Source organism: Salvelinus alpinus, chromosome 12 (assembly GCF_045679555.1).
Source record: "Salvelinus alpinus chromosome 12, SLU_Salpinus.1, whole genome shotgun sequence".
NCBI classification, from domain to species: Eukaryota; Metazoa; Chordata; class Actinopteri; order Salmoniformes; family Salmonidae; genus Salvelinus; species Salvelinus alpinus.
Window position 1 is genome coordinate 9,351,274 of NC_092097.1, and position 20,254 is coordinate 9,371,527.

Below are 20,254 nucleotides of genomic sequence, written 5' to 3' on the forward strand. Positions count from 1 at the left end.
TGATCAACAAGATCTGGGTAGAATGACACATCGCCTGTGACGCTGTTCACCCAGGGGTCAGATGAGACCAATGAGATTCCTTAGCGCCTCCCCGGCATCCTGGTGGAAATAATACATTGCACATTATTCCAACTGGCATTTTTAGAAGATAGGATGCTATGCTGTCTACAGCACACAAGATGAGAACCCTCTAATTGGCTTCAGTGACAGCTGAGCATTACTAATTTGAATACAGCATACCACCTAAAAGTAAGTTATCCTAGGCCAGTAGTTTACAGAACAAAATCAGTATTTCCAGTACCAAAATTGTGTTCTTCCAATTCATTCAGGTGTTGCATTTTTCTATTATTGATGCAAATGATTAATAAATGCAATCACAAAAACAACAAAAATAGTAATAACTGTCCTGCATTTGCCATTCTCTTTCACAAAAGCCCCCATTTACAAACAGAGTCAACTAAGAACTGATACAAATTATATTTATAATTTTTGTGTATACCAGCTTTGCATTCATTGTAAATTACATTTCAGAAGAGGCATTTACTGAGAGACAGCCAACACTTATGACAGCACAATTTTGTGGAAGAAACACACCAAATTCTTCTGGTAAGAGATTACAAAGTGTCAAACACTTCAAGGCCCTAAGTGAAAGGTCAAACAAACTAACAACTGAACTGACAACTATGACAAACATTTGGATTTGGTAACATACAGACTATGTACTCACATTCTCACTACCTGGGAAAGTGACCAAATAACAATGGAAACTTAAAATGGTGTCCTGTTGGGACTTTTATTTAGACTTTCATCCCAACTCCAGTGGGTACAATGAAATTACATGGCTTTGAGTCACCACGGCAACAGTCTGAATCCCTCATACCCACCCAGTCCCCAGTCGGGACCGGAAGTCCTCAAGGTTTTCATCCCAATCAGAAGTCAATAAGGCCGCCAATGTTTCTTTGTCTCAAAGAGGTTTATCTTTGTCTTTCCGTCATCATGAAGTCTCTTTTGCCTCTTGGAAGGTTACATTTTTTTTAACAGACGCACAAAAATAAGTGGGTTGAGTTAAAAACGGGACACAGTAAAGACAGAGTTCATATATCATAGTTGCCCTGCCTGCTTCTCCCATTGTAAAACATCAACCCCTCTCACATCCCAACATCCCCGACAAGTCCAATAGGGCAGAGGAGCGAGGAGACACTAAGGAGGTCACTCCACAACGGTCTCCCAGTCCTATTTCGGAACAAACCTGGGTGTCGCTCACTCCCCTAAATCTAACCTCAAACTTCCCAAATCTGCAGTCTTTTCCTGGCCATCCTTTGTCAGAAGACTCTCATGGGTAAGTGCAAGTCTGTCTCTTCTCCCCCGTCCGTCCATGTTCCTCTGTTGGAGATGGAGGTAAAGCATCAACAACCACCTGGCCAATCAGAGCCTTTCCCCCACTCAGGGGTTGGTAATTGGTTGGTGAGCGAGAGGGATTGAACGAGAGAGTGATGGTAGGGTTGATGTAGGAAAGGGGATGATGGAGGCAGGTTTAGATGCTGATAGATTGCAGGACTCTCCTCTCAGCATCGTTGAGGTGGCCAGAGAACATGCTGTAGCACGGAGACTGGGAAAACTGAGTCAGGAAATCTGTCAGGTAGGCCTAAAAACACAAAGCACAAGAACGTTCACTTAAAAAGTGAAGGTAAGACATCAAAATACAACCCAAAACGTCACAGACCATTGAGATCTGTTCAATTTAACTTGATCAATCTCCTCAAGGACAATTAAAAAAAAGCACAACCACATTTGCCCTGACTAGTCATGTTTGTGTAAACTAAATCTAAAATGAACAGATTAGCATTACCTGGAGGTCTATCTGATATATGGGGTCCTTCAAGGCATCTGGATCCTCCTCATCATCCTCCTCATAGTAGTTTTCATCTGAAAAAAAACCACATGAAAAAAACTAAAACAATTTGATACCTGTGAAACATGGCAGATAGAGCTCCAAAACGTCTGCCTGCCTAGTGCACTGATTGAGTAGACATCTGGAAGAGCCGAGAAGGAAGTTCTCACCATATTTGTTGGAAGCGATGAGGTCAGAGAGAAGCTGCCCGGTCAGCCCTTCATCCTCCTCCTCCTCATCATCCTCCTCCTCCTCTTCCTCCCACATTCGTACTGAATCTGCAGTAACAACAAAACACTTTGGGATTAGCTACAATGGGGCCCAATTGATTTCATAACACACATACAGTTATCAGAGACCACATTTTCAACAGACAACACCAAGGTCATACGATTAAGAGACAGGAGGGTATTTACCAGCCAAATAAAGACATGAGTCTGACACAGCTTTCAAAACTGCTTTCAACTCTAGGTAAGGGAATAAATACACTGAAAAAAATATTTTAAAACGCAACAATTTCAAAGATTTTACTGAGTTACAGTTCATAAGGAAATCAGTAAAATTAAATAAATTATTTAGGCACTAATCCATGGAATTCACATGACTGGGAATACAGATATTAATGTTGGTCATAGATAAGTAGGGGTGTAGATCAGAAAACCAGTCAGTATCTGGTGTGGCCACCATTTGCCTCATGCAGCGTGACATCTCCTTCACATAGAGTTGATCAGGCTGTTGATTGTGGCCTGTGGAATGTTGTCCCACTCCTCTTCAATGGCTGTGCGAAGTTTCTGGATATTGGCGGGAACTGAAACACGCTGTCGTACACGTCGATCCAGAGTTTGCCAAACATGCTCAACATGTCTGGTGAATATGCATTTTTAGCTTTCAGGAATTGTGTACAGATCCTTGCAACATGGGGCCGTGCATTATCATGCTGAAACATGAGGTGATGGCGGCGGATGAATGGCACGACAATGGACCTCAGGATCTTGTCACGGTATCTCTGCGCATTCAAATTGCCATCGCTAAAATGCAATTGTGATCGTTGTCCGTAGCTTACGCCTGCCCATACCATAACCCCAATGCCACCATGGGGCACTCTGTTCACAACGTTGACATCAGCAAACAGCTCGTCCACACGACGCCATACATGCTGTCTGTCATCTGCCCGGTACAGTTGAAAACGGGATTCATCAGTGAAGTGCACACTTCTCCAGCGTGCCAGTGGCCATCGAAGGTGATCATGTCACCACTTAAGTCGGTTACTACGCCAAACTGCAGTCAGATCAAGACACTGGTGAGGACGACACGCACGCAGATGAGCTTCCCTGACATGGTTTCTGACAGTTTGTGCAGAAATTCTTCAGTTGTGTAAACCAACAGTTTCATCAGCTGTCCGGGTGGCTGGTCTCAGACGATCCAGCAAGTGAAGAAGCCGGATGTGGAGATCCTGGGCTGGCGTGGTTACACGTGATCTGCGGTTGTGAGGCCAGTTGGACGTACTGGCAAATTCTCCAAAACAACATTGGAGGCGTCTCTAAAAGGTAGAGAAATTAACATTCAATTCTCTGGCAACAGCTCTGGCAGACATTCCTGCAGTCAGCATGCCAATTGCACGCTCCCTCAAAATCTGAGAGATCTGTGTGACAAAACGGCACATTTTAGAGCGGCCTTTTTATTTCCCCCCAGCACAAGGTGCACCTGCGTAATGATCATGCCGTTTAGATCAGCTTCTTGATGTGCCACAACTGTCAGGTGGATGGATTACCTTGGCAAATGAGAAATACTCCCTAACAGGGATGTAAACAAATTTGTGCACAACATTTGAGAGAAATACGCTTTTTGTGCGTATGGAACATTTCTGGGATCTTTTATTTCAGCTCATGAAACATGGTACCAACACTTCATATGTTACGTTTATATTTTTGTTCAGTGTATATCCTTTTGTAATTTGTCTGAACTGTCCCCTCAAGGCCAAAGAGAGAAATTGACATGCGTGGCTGTTACATAGCTGTAACGGATCACCTGGACTCCAGTCTGCTGCGGCAGCTCTGGTTGCATTGGCCTCCACCACTGATGACAGCTCATTGACAATCAACTTAAAGACCTTCACTAGCAACGGAACGTTGGTCCACTTCTCTGGATCTGGAGAAAGCGAGAGCGAGACCTTATAGCAACACTAAGATGTGCATACCATCAAAGTGTAGACCACCAACAAAAACATTAACAATGAAGCAAATACATTCCTTATCATACACTAGGCCAGAGAATGGGGGAAGAGGGTGCTTATATGGATCATTCATTCATATAGGCAACGCAATTTTCTTCGGCAAATGTATAGCATTTTCTTGTTTATTCTCTTATATTTCGACTAAACGCTTAGAAAAACAGCTGATGACAAAGAGGATATCTGTATTGGTCTTACGCTTGGCAGATTTGGAGCGTGTGCGGATGCCCTCGTCAGGGCCGAAGACCTCCTCACCCTTGACAACGATGTCCTGGAGACGCTTGTCGTTTGTGTTGAGGCCGTGCTGCAGAAGCTTACACAGGGCTACCGTACTAAACAGGGACGACACAGGAGAAGGGGAAACACAAACGTCATAAACAAACAAAATAATAAATAGATTCTTAGCGTTTAACGGTTCAAATCCCTAGTAATAAAGGTGGAAAGGGGAGTACAGAGAGGAACACACATTTGCTTCAACGGGTGGACAACAGTCATATTCTACTTTATCATCTATCTTGGGGAGAGTGGCTGCTCCAGGGCCGACCCTAAGCCCTCACCTGACTTTGCCCTCATACTGTCCGTAGAAGAGGTGCTGTCGGCTCATCCATTCGGCCATGACAAACTCCAGGGCCGGTTTCCCTGTGGGGCCCGGCAGACTGCACAGGAACTCCAACAAAGGCTCCAGCTGAGAGTGGACCAGGTGGGCAAACACCATGATCAGAGACTGAGGAGAGGAGGAGAGAGATGATCAGAGACTGGGGAGAGGAGTCCAATGTTAGCAGGGTCTATACGGGTGGCAAAAGAGCAATCACTGAATAACCATGATGCAAGCCGCTATACAACAGATGAAAATCAATTGAATACAGGAAGTTTGACATTTTGACACCTCAACATCCCAGAAACCACTGAATCCCACCGATGGATTTAGAGGGGTCAGTTCCAGAGAGTGACAGACGGAGGGCTTTCGTTCTACCTGCATGACACTGAGTGTCTCGGCCTGCTGCATCTTGCTGAGGATGGCTCTGAGGATCTGGTCCAGCTGCTCTCCCAGCTCGGTGCTGGCGATCAGCGTAGACACCAGGCGGCCCACGAAGGCAGCAGTGAACTCTGATGTCCTAGGGTCAAGTAGCTGGCTGACCACCTGCATCACGTACCACAGACCACTGTGGCCCTCCGTGTCCCTCCACTGGCCCACCTGCTCCAGGGCCACCGACACATACGCCCGCAGACACTCACCACCGTTCTGAAGAGGATGGGGTTTGAGTTCATTTCCATCAATTAATATATACAGGAGAGAAAAAAAAATATATATAAAAAGGTGTACAGGTGTAAAAAATGGAGTTGGGATGAACATCTTTGGGGCCTTCTCAGTCTGTGTACCTGCATGGTGGTGTTGTCATCTGTGCGGAGGGTACACTGGGCCACCACAGGGAAGGCCTGGCAGACCAGCATCTCAGAGAGCGGGGTTTTGGTGTATCTGACCACTGTGGTCAAGATGTCTATGGCTGTCTGTCAGGGAGGTTGGGGGGGGGGGGCACAGGAGACAACTGTCAAGATATGACTGACTTGGACCCTAAGAGTTGATAGTCAATAATAGGGATGTTACGATTCACAATAAATCAGACCCCAATTCAAAAGGTTTAAAGATACAAGTGTATTGGTCCATTGGCCTGGCTACCCAGACTCCTTGCTTCGGCAAAACGCTACGCCATGACACAGACATTAGTATCCTCTCTGCAATGAGTATGGATCAGAGTACCACCCCGACCAGTCACTCAATGCAAACACATTCGGGCCGTCTGATTGGTCCAGAAACCGATGGGTTGGGCCAGAGTCAGAACATACATAGGTAAAGCGGCGGTTAGAAAATGTGATTATCTGAATGGTTAGAGAATAGTCATTGATCTATAAATCATTTTGGATGCCCAACACCAGGCAATATCAGTAGCCTAGACAAACTGCGCACTCTGTCCAGCTTCGTGCACTGATCAACACAAGGTAGGCAGTCTGTTCCTGGTCTTGCACATCTGCGCGGCACCTTCAGCAATCAAATGCTAAAAACGGCTTGCACGATATTAGGCTTTATTATTTGAGAGACAACCTGTGTCATTTTCTAGGTTATTGTTATCCATGCTGAAAATGGTGTTTTACCGGAATAAAAGTAAGCTACCTGAGACAACGCATCTGGCTATGCCTGCTGAACGGGACTTACAATAGATTTTACTTTAAATTCTTCAGGAGTTTTGCTTCAAACTCGTTTCAATTGTTTCGTTTTGCTTTAAAACAATCAATGTATATGGTCATTTTTAGATATACAGGGTAACGTAAACAATTTCATAGCAAGGACAGCAATCACTTTTGCAAGGCGCACTGCATGGCTGAAGCAAGAAGAGATACCTCGGAAAAAAACTTCCAAAACAGACAAAACCATTTGATTTTGTGCTATAGATTAGCTAATTTGTAAACGATAAATACTAATACGTCACTATTAATCTGCAAATATGACAAGTTCATTAGTGGGTAATGGTGATTTCAGAAACAGGTAATGACAACAACAAAACTGGCTACATTGCCCCCCCACCCCAAATCTCATCGTGGTAGTGAGGTGGTAGATGACTCCATTATGGCTCATCTCAGGCTCAGCCCAGGTGCCTATATAATACATACCCCATAGACATACACTGAGTATACCAAACATTAAGAACACCTGCTCTTTCCATGACAGAGTGACAAGGTGAATGCCATGATCCCTTATTGATGTCACTTGTTAAATCCACTACAAAATCAGTACAGAGGCGGCGACAGGTTAAATAAGTATTTTTAAGCCTTGAGTCAATTGAGACATCGATTGTGTGTGTGCACCATTCAGAGGATGAATGTGCAACACAAAAAATGTAAGTGCTTTGAAAGGGGTATGGTAGTAGGTGCCAGGCGCACTGGTTTGTGTTAGGAACTGCAACACTGCTGGGCTTTTCCTTGCTTTACATAAATATTCTGACCATTTAGTCAGTACTTTGTTGAAGCACCTTTGGCAGTGATTATAGCCTCAAGTCTTTTTGGGTATGACATTACAAGCTTGGCACACCTGTATTTGGGGAGTTTCTCCCAAACTTCTCTGCAGATACTCTCAAGCTCTGTCAGGTTGGATGGGGAGTATTGCTGCACAGCTATTTTCAGGTCTCTCCAGAGATGTTCGATCGGGTTCAAATCTGGGCTCTGGCTGGGCCACTCAAGGACATCTCGATTCTTGTCCCCAAGCCACTCCTGCATTGCCTTGGCTGTGTGCTTAGGGTCATTGTCCTGTTGGAAGGTGAACCTTTTCCCCAGTCTGAGGTCATGAGCGCTCTGGAGCAGGTTTTCATAAAGGATCTCTTTGTACCATTCATCTTTCCCTCGAGCCTGACTAGTCTCCCAGTCCCTGAACCCCCCCCCATCCCGCCACCACCATGCTTCATCGAAAGTATGGTGCCAGGTTTCCTCCAGACGTGAGTTCAAATTTGGTTACAACAGACCACATATTCTTGTTTCTCATGGTCTGAGAATCCTTTAGGTGCCTTTTGGCAAACTCAAAGCAGGCTGTTATGTGCCTTTTACTGAGGAGTGGCTTCCGTCTGGCCACTCTACCATAAAGGCCTGATTGGTGGACTGCTGCAGAGATGGCTGTCCTTCTGGAAGATTCTCCCATTTTCACTAGAGCTCTGTCAGTGACCATCAGGTTCTTGGTCACCTCCCTGACCAAGGCCCTTCTCCCCCGACTGCTCAGTTTGGCGGGTGGGCAACTCTAGGAAGAGTCTTGGTGGTTCCAAATTTCTGGAGGCCACTGTGTTCTTGGGGACCTTCAATGCTGCAGAAATGTTTTGGTACCCTTCCCCAGATCTGTGCCTCGACACAATCCTGTCTCAGAGCTCTACGGACAATTCCTTCGACCTCATGGCTTGGTTTTTGCTCTGACATACACTGTCAAATGTGGGACCATATAGACAGGTGTGTGCCTTTCCAAATCATGTCCAATCAATTGAATTTACAACAGGTGGACTCCAATCAAGTTGCAGAAACATCTCAAGGATGATCAATGGAAACAGGATGCACCGGAGCTCAATTTCGAGTCTCATAGCAAGGGGTCTGAAAACTTACGTAAATAAGGTATTTCTGTTTTTCCTTAGACATTTTGGGGTATTGTGTGTAAATTTTATACATTTTAAAATAAGGCTGTAACAAATAGTGGAAAGGGTCAAGGGGTCTGAATACTTTCAGAAGACACTGACACACACTGAAAAGTTTGGACACTTACTCATTCAAGGGTTTTTCTTTATTTTTACTATTTTCTACATTGTAGAACAATAGTGAAGACAAAACTATGAAATAACACATATGGAATCATGTAGTAACCAAAAAAAGTGTTAAATCAAAACATATTTTATATTTGAGATTTGTCAAAGTAGCCACCCTTTGCCTTGATGACAGCTTTCCATTCTCTCAACCAGCTTCATGAGATAGTCACCTGGAATGCTTTCCCAATAGTCATGAAGGAGTTCCCTCATATGGTGAGCACATGTTAGCTGCTTTTCCTTCACTCTGCGGTCCAACATCCCAAACCATCTCATTTGGGTGACTGTGGCAGCCAGGTCATCTGATGAAGCACTCCATCACTCTCCTTCTTGGTAAATAGCCCTTACATAGCCTGGAGGTGTGTTGGGTCATTGTCCTGCTGAAAAACAAATGATAGTCCCGCTAAACCCAAACCAGATGGGATGGCGTATCGCTGCAGAATGCTGTGGTAGCCATATTGGTTAAGTGTGCCTTGAATTCTAAATAAATCACTGACAGTGTCACCAGCAAAGCACCCCCATACCATCACACCTATTCCTCCATTGCTTCACGGTGGGAACAACACATGCGGAGATCATCCATTCACCTACTCTGCGTCTCACAAAGACACGGCAGTTGGAAACAAAAATCTACAATTTGGACTCATCAGACCAAAAGGACAGATTTTCACCGGTCTAATGTCCATTGCTTGTGTTTCTTGGCCCAAGCAAGTCTCTTCCTCTTATTGGTGTCCTTTAGTAGTGGTTTCTTTGCAGCAATTCGACCATGAAGGCCTGATTCACTCAGTCTCCTCTGAACAGTTGATGTTGAGATGTGTGTTACTTGAACTCTGAAGCATTTATTTGGGCTGCAATTTCTGGAGGCTGGTAACTCTAATGAACTTATCCTCTGCAGCAGAGGTAACTCTGGCTCTTCCTTTCCTGTGGCGGTCCTCATGAGAGGAGTTTCATGATAGCGCGTGATGGGTTTTGCGACTGCACTTGAAGCAACTTTCAAAATTCTTGATATTCTCCAGATTAAGACATGAAGTTCAGTCAATGTAATGGACTGTCATTTCTCTTTGCTTATTTGAGCTGTTCTTGCCATAATATGGACTTGGTATTTTACCAAATAGGGCTATCTTCTGTATACCACCCCTACCTTGTCACAACACAACTGACTGGCACAAACACATTAAGAAGGAAAGAAATTCCACAAATTAACTGAAGGCACACCTTTTAATTGAAATGCATTCCAGGTGACTACCTTATGAAGCTGGTTGAGAGAATGCCAAGAGTGTGCAAAGCTGTCATCAAGGCAAAGGGTTGCTACTTTGAATTATCTAAAATACATTTTGATTTGTTTAACACTTTTTGGGTTACTACATGATTACATGTGTTATTTCATAGTTTGATGTCTTAGCGATTGTTCTAAAATGTAGAAAATAGTAGAAATAAAGAACAACCCTTGAATGAGTAGGTGTCCAAACTTTTGACTGGTACACACACCTCATCCTAATATTTATATATTTCTTAATTCCATTCTTTTACTCATAGATGTGTGTGTATTGTTTGATATTACTGCACAGTCGGAGCTAGTAACAAGCATTTCACTACACCCAACAGTAACATCCGCTAAATAGGTGTATGCGACCAATAAAATGTGATTGACTTAATATAAGTTTCAACTGGAAGGCAAACAGATCGTCATCGGTAGCACCATAGACTCCACTGATCAACCAAAACAAGCTCAATAACTCAATGCGTGGACACACTCCTATTGAATATGCATTCACCTGGATAGTGAGTAGGCTTATGCAATCTTAAACTTACCCAGTTCATCAAATACAACTATTACCATTATGTTATGCAGTTAGATTGTTTTTACCAAAGTGAAATATATTGTTTGATTTAAAAATGTATGCATTAATGCATACATGGCTGTCTCTGGGAAATGTTGTCACACAAAATGTCACATTTAATAATATTGAATATCGGCCTTCCTTGACCCCCAAAAATTGGTATAGGCCCTAGAAAATCTATATCGGTTGTTCTCTAAGGAGTGCCAAGCAGAGATGCATCGGGCCCCATTTTTACAGTCTTTGGTATGACTTAGCCAGGGATCGAACTCCCAACCTTTCAATCTCAGAGCGGACACTATCCACAAGGCTACTGTGTTGGTCTGACGCATAATGCTGATGTAAAGTAAGGTCTTGCACAAAGTGGACTTACTGCACACATGCCGAAGGGGATCTTGTCAGGGGGGGCCTGCATAATGCTGACCAGGGTGGGGATGAGGCGCATCTGCATGGGTCCCTGGCAAGCCTCGATTTGGGCCAGCTCCTTAAAGATGTCCTGGGACAGAGACGCCACCACTGAGTCTGGGGAGAGGACAGGAGAGTTCAATACAGTGGCACAAGTTTATGTGAAAGGTTGGGATAGATGTAAGCCATATGGTAATACCTCAATCTGTCTATCGGACTCAACTATGAACTAAATGAGTGCCAACTGCCAAGGTTAGTTACCTACCGTTACTATACTTGAGGAAGATGGCGATGGTGAGGGGGCAGATCTTGTTCTCTGCGCTGGTGGTGAAGGCTGGGTCCACAGTGGAGACGATACACAGGGTCTCCATGACCAGGGTGAGAACCTCGGAGCTGAACTGGGCTGCCAGCTGCACCAGCCCGTCCAGAACAGCAGGCAGGAACGGCTGCAGGACATGGGTACTCTCGGACAGCTTCAGCTGGTCACAGTACCTGAGAAGATCACACACACATTTACCACCTGTATGCCAACACACTTACTGTGACGGTGTTGTGATTGTTTTTGTTGTAAGGCTAGTTGGGTGACAAACTAGAGGCATTTATGCATCCATCTATGCCATCCCTGCTTTTACCTGGTCTAGCTTATTGTTATTATGACTGGAGGGAAAAAACCTCTACCGTGCTCTATACAGCATGTCAGAAGTATAGAGGTTTAAGCTTTCTTAAACTCCGCTCAAAAACAATACTTTGGTATTTTTTCCCCATTAGTCCACTGTTGATAGTCACTGGCCACATCATCATGATGCAAGTGCCACTACTTCTTGAAAGTCCAATATCTTGAAAACTTGACTGCTGACATGGAAAACATTTTGGGAATGTATCAATAGCGGAACGGGAAAAAATATATACCATATATATATTTTATTATTGTTTTGATGGATTTTTCCTTTAAGTGTTGATCTCACTCACCCCCAGATGGCGCGTACAGCTGAGATGCGGACCGAGGGAGGTTGGCTGTCGTGCAGGCCGCTGACGGTGGCCTGGAGGAACTGCTGGATGAGCTCAGGGGTCATGGCTGCTGTGAAGCGGCTGGCTGCCCAAAGGGCACGGCCCAGCAGGAATGGAGAGGCCGCTGGGGGGAACGAGTTAAGGGACAGGTGGTTATTATGTAGCTACATCTCAATTTTATTCATTTAGCTCTTATCCAGAGTGACTTACAGTTAGCTAGGTAGGCACATACTGTACTGTGAGCCACGTTCAAACTCAAGAGTCCACGGCTGCAGTGTATGCAGGTTATAGCTTCTCCCTTACACTTCATTGACATCTTGATCACTGTCAGACAAGAACATACAGTGCCTTCCCAAAAGTACTCAGACCCCTTGACTTTTTCCACAATGTTACATTACAGCCTTATACTAAAATTGATTCAAAAAATAACAAATCCTCGGCCATCTACACACAGTACCCCATAATGACAAAGCAAAACAGGTTTATACATTTTTGCAAATTTACGAGAAAAAACAGAAATACCTTATTTACATAAGTATTTAGACCCTTCGCGATGAGACTCGAAATTCACCTCAGGGGCGTCCTGTTTCTTTAGACTATCCTTGAGATGTTTCTACAACTTGGAGTCCACCTGTGGTAAATTCAATTGATTGGACATGATATGGAAAGGCATACACTTGTCTACATAAGATCCCACAGTTGACAGTGCATGTCAGAGCAAAAACCAAGCCATCAAGTCAAAGGAATTGTCCTTAGAGACAGGATTGTGTCGAGGCACAGATCTGGGGAAGGGTACCAAAATATTTCTGCAGCATTGAAGGCCCACAAGAACACAGTGGCCTCAATCATTCTTAAATGGAAGAAGTTTGGAACCACCAAGACTCTACCTAGAGCTGGCAGCCCAGCCAAACTGAGCAATCAGGGGAGAAGGGCCTTTGTCCGGGAGGTGACCAAGAACCCGATGCTCACTCTAACAGAGCTTTAGAGTTCCTTTGTGGAGATGGGAGAACCTTCCAGAAGAACAATGTTAAAAATGAATGGAGCAAAGTACAGAGGGATCCTTGATGAAAACCTGCTCCAGAGTGCTCAGGACCCCAGACAGAGCCTAAGGTTCACCTTCCAACAGGACAACGACCCTAAACACACAGTCAAGACAATGCAGGAGTGGCTTCGGGACAAGTATCTGAATGTCCTTGAGTGGCCAAGCCAGAGCCTGGACTTGAACCCGATCGAACATCTCTGGAAAGCCCTGAAAATAGCTGTGCAGCAACGCTCCCCATCCAACCTGACAGAGCTTGAGAAGAATTGGAGAAACTCCCCAAATACATGTGCCAATCTTACATTTACATTTAAGTCATTTAGCAGACGCTCTTATCCAGAGCGACTTACAAATTGGTGCATTCACCTTATGATATCCAGTGGAACAACCACTTTACAATAGTGCATCTAACTCTTTTAAGGGGGGGGGGGTTAGAAGGATTACTTTATCCTATCCTAGGTATTCCTTAAAGAGGTGGGGTTTCAGGTGTCTCCGGAAGGTGGTGATTGACTCCGCTGACCTGGCGTCGTGAGGGAGTTTGTTCCACCATTGGGGTGCCAGATCTTGTAGCGTCATACCCAAGAAGACTCGATGCTGTAGTCGCTGCCAAAGGTGCATCAAAGTACTGAGTAAAGGGTCTGATTACCTATGTAAATGTGATATTTAAGTTATTTTTAATAAATTATCAAAAATTGATAACCTGTTTTTGCTTTGTCATTACGGGGTATTGTATGTAGATGAGGGGGAAAAAAACAATTTAATCAATTTTAGAATCTAATAAAATGTTGAAAAAGTAAAGGGGTCTGAAAACTTCCCGAAGGCACTATAACCAAACACTGCTGCCCAGGAGCTGAGCAAGAGATCCCAGACTGACTAACCTGTGAGGTTGAGGTCAGCCAGGATGACGTTAGCCAGGAAGCCGTGCATATCAAACTGAACACGGCCGCTCTTCACATTCTCTGTGATGATGGTCTTTACTGAGCCCAGAGCTAACAAACACGCCTCATGGACCTTCCACCTGCAGGACGGGATAACACAGGGGTGAGGAGAGCGCAGACCTAGAGTCTGACTGCATGGTGATTGTTTAGCTATGGTGTGAATCTCAATAGTCAAGTGATCTCCTCCTTGTCTCCTTTCCTCAGTCTGCACGGACATAAAAATACCTGGACAGATGAAAGCAAATTCCTGAAAGGCATCCATTTCGCTTTCACCTAGCCGGTGTTTTCAGGTCAGTGCATAGGACAAACAGGAGACAAGAAGAGGAAGCCACTAATGACTTCAGAGAGACAACCGCTGTCTATTGTCATGCTGCCGGTGTGTGGTCCTCACCAGTGTTCGTTGCCGCTGTTCTTGGCCTGCTCTGCTTCCTGCAGGTGTCTCGTCGCTGCCGCCGCCAACGCTGCCGCACTCTCGTTCTGGAACTCTGTCGCTACAGCCTGTTGGAAGAGGAGAACGGTTAAATTGAAAAAAATAAGTATTGTGACGTCTCCAAAAAGGTCACATTGACCAGAGCCTACACATGGAATGGTAGCCGTCTGCGTGTGGGAGTATTCTTTCACGAGGGTTGAACACATAGAGCCACAGAAAGGAGTGCACCCTATGGGGAATAAGGTAACATTTCAGAATAGCCCAAACTGTTAGTGTCCCACGTGAAGTTCTCACCAGCAGCAGGTCCTGGGCTGAGATCCTGACGGAGTAGGAGAAGGTGTCGTCATCCTCGTCCTCCACAAACTGCTGGGGGTTGCCCGTCCACACCTTGATCTGCGGAGAAATTACTACGGATGAAGAACACATACACAATACCAACCGATGTAGTCTTTTTTTGGGACAAAAACGGATTCTCTTAAAAATGTCACACACACACAGGGGTGAGGTTGTTCGTACCTGATCCTCGGTGATCTGCATGTAGACAATGATGTAGTAGATCAGCTCAGGCAGAGACCTCTTCACAGTGCTCTTGAACTTGCTGTTCTCCAGCAACGTGTGGATGAACTCAAAGATACTAAACACCAGGTTCTCAAAGCCCAGAACCTCACCTGGGAGAAAAATGCACACAAATAAATACCTCGAATCTCAACCAAGACGACTTATGTCTAGATCAGCCCGTGTCACAGATTGATTTCCTTTTTTCGACAATGGAAAAAAAGTACATATACAGCCAGTAAAGATATGAATAGGATAAGGACGTACTCACCGTCAGAGTCAACGGGGTCGTCTACCTCCTCTGTGTAGTTGACTTCTGTTCTGACATAAGTGCACACACGGTTAAGGAAACCCCCATTCTCAGGACATCGACCATTCTCTACAGCTAGGTGGGCTCGCTAGCTCCCATAAATTAAAAAAAAAAGGGCAAAGTGGAGATAATAGCTCACTATTGACAGATGTGAACCAAAGGGAACGAAGACAACGAGCTACAATAAGATGAAAGAGCAGAGGACATAGTTGCATTGTGAAGGATATAAAGCAGCGCTCTCTGTCAGGGTGTTCCAGACGATGGGCAGGATCTGCTGCATGGACAAAACCATGGGTTTGGGGAAGTTCTTCACTAGAGCAGTCACAGCCTTTGGAGGAGGTAAAAAGGTAGAGAGAAGGATGGATCAGGACAACTGATAAGATTTGGCCTCCGGATCCCAAATTAAATCCATGGGAGTATAAATCCTTCTGTGGTCATCTTCTCACCTTGAGGACCTCCATCTTGAGGCCGCTGTCTGAGGAGGGTCCATCAGGCATCTGCAGGGCCTGAATGAATGCCTCAGTGAACTGCTGCACTACGGGGAAGATCAGGGCCTTGGCCGCACCCTTCTCCAGCTCCTCTATCGCACAGATAAGATAGGCACAGGTGGTGAAGATCTCCACGGCTCTGGAGCGGGTACGGATGCTGTAGATCTCCATCATGGTGAAGATCTTGTACATCTCAGGCAGAATTACTGGGGCCACCAGAGGCATCTGAGTATCTGTCACCTCACGGGTAAACTCTTTGAGAAAAGGCCAGAGGGATGAAGTGAACACACGGAGCAAATACAAATGGAGCACAAGAAGAGGAGGTCGATTTGGAATTGGGGATGTGGGTGTCCTTACCTGTGAGGACCCTCATGGCCCCGTGCACTGCGCTGACGTCACCGCTGACCAACATGTCCATGAGAAGGGTGAAGAGCCGAGGCCAGGCTTCGGGCCAGTCCCAGTGGGCGATGGCCGACACAGCGTAGGCCACGCTGGACCGCACCTTACTGATGGCCTCCCTAAGACCCCCAGGCAAAAGCTCCCTGATGGCTGCCTTGGCCTGGAGAGAGAGAGGGAGAGAGAGAGAGAGGGGGGGGGGGGGGGGGGGGGGGTAATTTAGGCATCATTAGCTGTTTATTAAATCCTCCTCAATGTTTTGAAATAGCTAGCCATTGACAATGATCCATTTCAACTAGGCTAGTTGAAAGAATGACATGGCGCTTTGCTTACCCGGTCTGTGGTCTCTGGGGGCCTGAACTTCTCAGACAGGGAACACCAGTGGGTCTCCACATACTGCTTCAGGATGACTGAGGCCAACTGAACACATACAGTGTAATGAATTAATTGAATGATAGATATAGCAGTGTGAAGGAGATGCTGAGAAGTAGTCACACACCATATAACTAACATTTTTCTGCTAACTAACCTGACGAATGGCCAGAGCTCCCTGAGGATCCACAGTTAGCTCTGAAAGGTGGACTCCAAACTCTACAAGACAATTCGAGCAACATCAACACAGTGGAGAGATCATCAGGCATACAGACACTCTTGGAAGCACACTAGCCATGTCTTGGGGGGTGGGGGGCATGCATGCATGGAACGCAGGGACAAAGTGTCCAAAATGTTCATATGATTTGACTCATGACCAACTCATCGACAATTCTAAGTACCTTTGAACATTTACAACAAGCACTGGAGAACTCTTCCAAAGGGTTTTATGCTCGTCAGTAGGACTCATCCCCTCTTCCCTGCAACGTACCACCACTCTGTCCCCAGCTTTAACTGAGTGACATCAGAGTCCAGGAGACAATGTTCCATACATAGAGCAGCTCCCTCAGAACGTGGCCTGCTGGGCCCATTCTTGCTGCTGTGACACTGCAGTGGATCCTGACAGACAGCCTGCACAATCAGCCTTTTTAGCCGTGTCAGAGAGGAACGCCACAGACAAAGGCACTGTACACACTGTCCCTATATTCACCCCCCCACCCCACTCTATTTTGGATTAATGGCAAACTGGTTTAGGGTAGCTACTGTACTTTACTATATAGCTAAATAAGCATATGGTAGCTATTCATTCAACACCCATAGGATAGTAGGGGAAGGGCGTGTGCAGTATTGAAATTAAACACGAAACAATGTTTTCCCTGGGATATTAAAACATGAAAAAAAGCATAGTTGTCAAAACGACTGATGCCGTCAGTTTTCAAAGGCTGGAATATGCAAGGTAGAGTACGGTGTAATCATATTCGCGGGAAACTTTCCAGATCGAATGGTTACAATAGCGACCCTAAAACGATTTCATAGCCTTGATTATCATTCATGCTATCACCTGTCACCCTTCTAGAATTCCAAGTGGAAAGCAGGGCTCTGGGCTCGAAATAAGATCTCACGAATGTAAATTGCTAGCTAGCTATCAAGTCTTACCTGCTGCTTATAGTCAGTCCACCTAGCAAACTATTATTTGCACGTATTAGTTAACTTGCCATTTTAATTGCAGGCAGTTAAAATAGATTCTCCCTGGTTGAATTGATCCGCCATCATGTGTGTGGATGCTAGTTACAACACAGAGTGGAATTAAATTGCTGCTTAAATTAGCTAGCAATCAAGAATGCTGGAGGCAGACAGTCTCTCTCTCTCACACACACACACAGACAGAGAGAGAGAGAGAGAGAGAGAGAGCGCTAACTAACTTGGTAGCCGCTAACTTAGGTAGGTAGTTGGGAATAGGCTAACTACATTCATTTGCGCCACTTGCTAGCCAATTGGAGAGAACCGAACATAATATATATTTTTTAATCATAACAAGCCAACATGACAGTATTTTTTTTGTCTGCTGTACAGTAGCTAGCATTTATCTTTCCGTACAGACCCATCATATGCATGGAATTTAGCTATCATGTCAATTCACTCTCTTGACATCAGCTGGTCTAGCAATGCTAGAGTCCATGCTTAACTTACCCTCTGTCACTTCCAACACTTTTATTTGCCCCTCAGCGGCTGCTCGCACTTCTTGAACCGGGGACAGGATAGCCGTTAACGTATCAATCAGTGCTTCTTTAAGTCCTTGTTGAACCGGTCCGGCAGAGGCCGACCGAGGACCTGTCGCACTCATGCCTGCCATGTTTTCACCCGCAAAGCCTGGAAGCCCGCTACAGCGGTCGTCACTAGTTAACACAGGCACCAAGTCATAAATGCCGCATATTTATACAATTGATCTTCTTAAAATCAGATTTATTAACATAACCACACGGCCTTATAACTACATTAACACCCCAAAGCTATTTTCTTTTAATGATTTTTTTTTACGATATAGGCAATTTTGACTTTGTGATTGTGGCTGTGTCTATTGGAAACACGCTAGTCTTAATTTAAATGTAGGGTTAGGCATGATGTTAGCAATGCGGTTAGGGTGAAGGTTAGGTTTAAAATCAGATTTTAATTAGATACATTTTAGAAAGGGGCGGTGTTTAGTCATAATTATGACATAGTGGCTGTGTTAACTAGTGACGACCAGTCTTGGGGACCAGTGGGCGGGACTTCGAAATAACTTTTTTTTCTTCCAAGATGATGCTTGGGCTTGTGATTAGCTCCATCTTTTGGTTAGGATGTGATACAACCAACAGTAAAAAGTAAATCGGGTGTCCACTGCCTTCAAAAGAATTGTTGCTCCGAGGAACTTTGGTCTTAACTTGAGAAAGTCAACGTTAGGCAAAATAGCCAGATTGAGTATAATGAAGATTGTTGTATAATGAAGACACACTTACCCCCAGACACATGATGACCCTATAGTGACTATTGTGATTGTGCTTTCACTCAATTGAACCTGCTTCTTTACACATCACATGGGATGAATGTAAATAGTTTTTAAATCCTCCATCTACTTCATCTTAACAGAGGTGAATGTATTGTGTTGGATACCTGCCTAGTGCCTACTGGACATTTGCTATGATCGCTCCAATTCTTTGAAATCAGTACAGATGAAGAAAAGGTGATCAGGGAATTTAGTCTCTTTAGTTGCAGTCTTGGCCTCTTAATACAATACTATTCAGCTGATCAAATATCTGTTTTGTTCTTTGTTCAAGTAATTACCAGGAGAGCAACAAGACTAGTTTCATCCTCCACACTTACGTTTTAAAGTTATAATAGGTCAGGCTACTGAAGAATAGACCAGTTCCTAAATGTTGCATCTTATGTGGCTGTGGCAACATGCAACAGAGACTGTTATCTACCATGAAGGCCATTTTGAAGGTTTGCTGATCTTGTTTTTCAAGCTGACAGTTGGTTGGACAAACAGATCATAACTGCCTCACACCATTGATGATCATCTATACACCATCAATTCAGGACACCATAGAGCTATAGAGAGCCTTTGTCTCCGAGACTCTGTCCAAAAACAACCCCTCACCCCTCTAGTTTTGCAGTTCTGAAATAAGTGCATAGGCGTAAGCGACATAACCCAGAAGCTCCCCTAGACTAATCGGAAGACTAGGTGAAAATCACAGTTTAATAACCTAGTTTTACACCTATCCAATCCCTTCAGATCTGCAAACCCCAAAGAGGTTAAGGACCTGGGGTTGTTTTTGGAAGAAGCCATTCTATAGCCACCCACTGGGCATTGTCACCATTTTTATATTGTTCTTTCATTTTTCATTCACCTAACACCAGCACATATGGTAAGTGAATATTCGGCTTCGACGGGGTGAACTCATTATCTACGCGCAAATCCTCCCATCCCATTTACTCAGACAGTGTAGCACTCTGCTTTTACAGCTGTAATTTAAGTCTTTGTACAAAATGTACAGGAAGTGCTAGACACATGGAAAAGCAACATACATTGAAAACACTCAATGTAAAAATAGAAAAAGCCAGGTGGTTTTAGCTGCTAAAATTACACTCACTTACTGCTGCAGCGAGTTTGGCTAGGAAAACAGAGGAGAGACATCAAGGTAAACATACTAAATGAACGTAATAGCTGAAATCTGGTTTCCCACCACTGTCACAGTGCCACTATTTGAAAAGGGCAAGGCTATGCCTCAAGAGTGGGGCTTGGTGTACTCTCATGTCCAAATCTGGCAAAAGTTGACAAATAAATACATAAATACTGCTATGCGCAAGTAACACACAGAGCCATGACCGAGTATAGTCATATGGCTGAAGGTGTCTGGTCGTTGGGGTACTGGAACTTTCCTTAATACAGAGAGGGTCATCGTGGTTGTGATCTGGTAGTAGGGCAAGGTTGCGGCCATAAAGGAGGCTCAGTTTGAAGAATATGGACATGACAGAAAATAGCAGCTT

General features: G+C 44.6%; 1 protein-coding gene across 2 annotated transcripts; it reads right to left on the bottom strand.

The window, feature by feature from the left end:
* Nucleotides 1-465: 465 nt before the first annotated feature.
* On the bottom strand, nt 466-20,166 carry LOC139535458 (importin-9-like). 2 transcript variants are annotated; one of them, XM_071334868.1, is made up of 22 exons: nt 17,918-20,166; nt 16,386-16,447; nt 16,190-16,276; nt 15,818-16,019; nt 15,419-15,714; nt 15,200-15,300; nt 14,934-14,992; nt 14,624-14,775; nt 14,402-14,500; nt 14,069-14,175; nt 13,618-13,757; nt 11,662-11,824; nt 10,958-11,184; nt 10,661-10,809; nt 5,502-5,630; nt 5,095-5,364; nt 4,679-4,845; nt 4,320-4,453; nt 3,920-4,039; nt 2,062-2,169; nt 1,850-1,926; nt 466-1,645 (listed from the first exon to the last, which is right to left on the bottom strand). In XM_071334868.1, the coding sequence occupies exons 1-22, from the start codon at nt 18,078-18,080 to the stop codon at nt 1,535-1,537; spliced, it is 3,123 nt and encodes a 1,040-aa protein (XP_071190969.1). In that variant the 5' UTR covers nt 18,081-20,166; the 3' UTR covers nt 466-1,534. The 2 variants fall into 2 exon arrangements, with proteins under 2 accessions (XP_071190969.1, XP_071190970.1); XM_071334869.1 differs by lacking the exon at nt 17,918-20,166 and adding an exon at nt 16,630-16,914.
* Nucleotides 20,167-20,254: the final 88 nt, after the last annotated feature.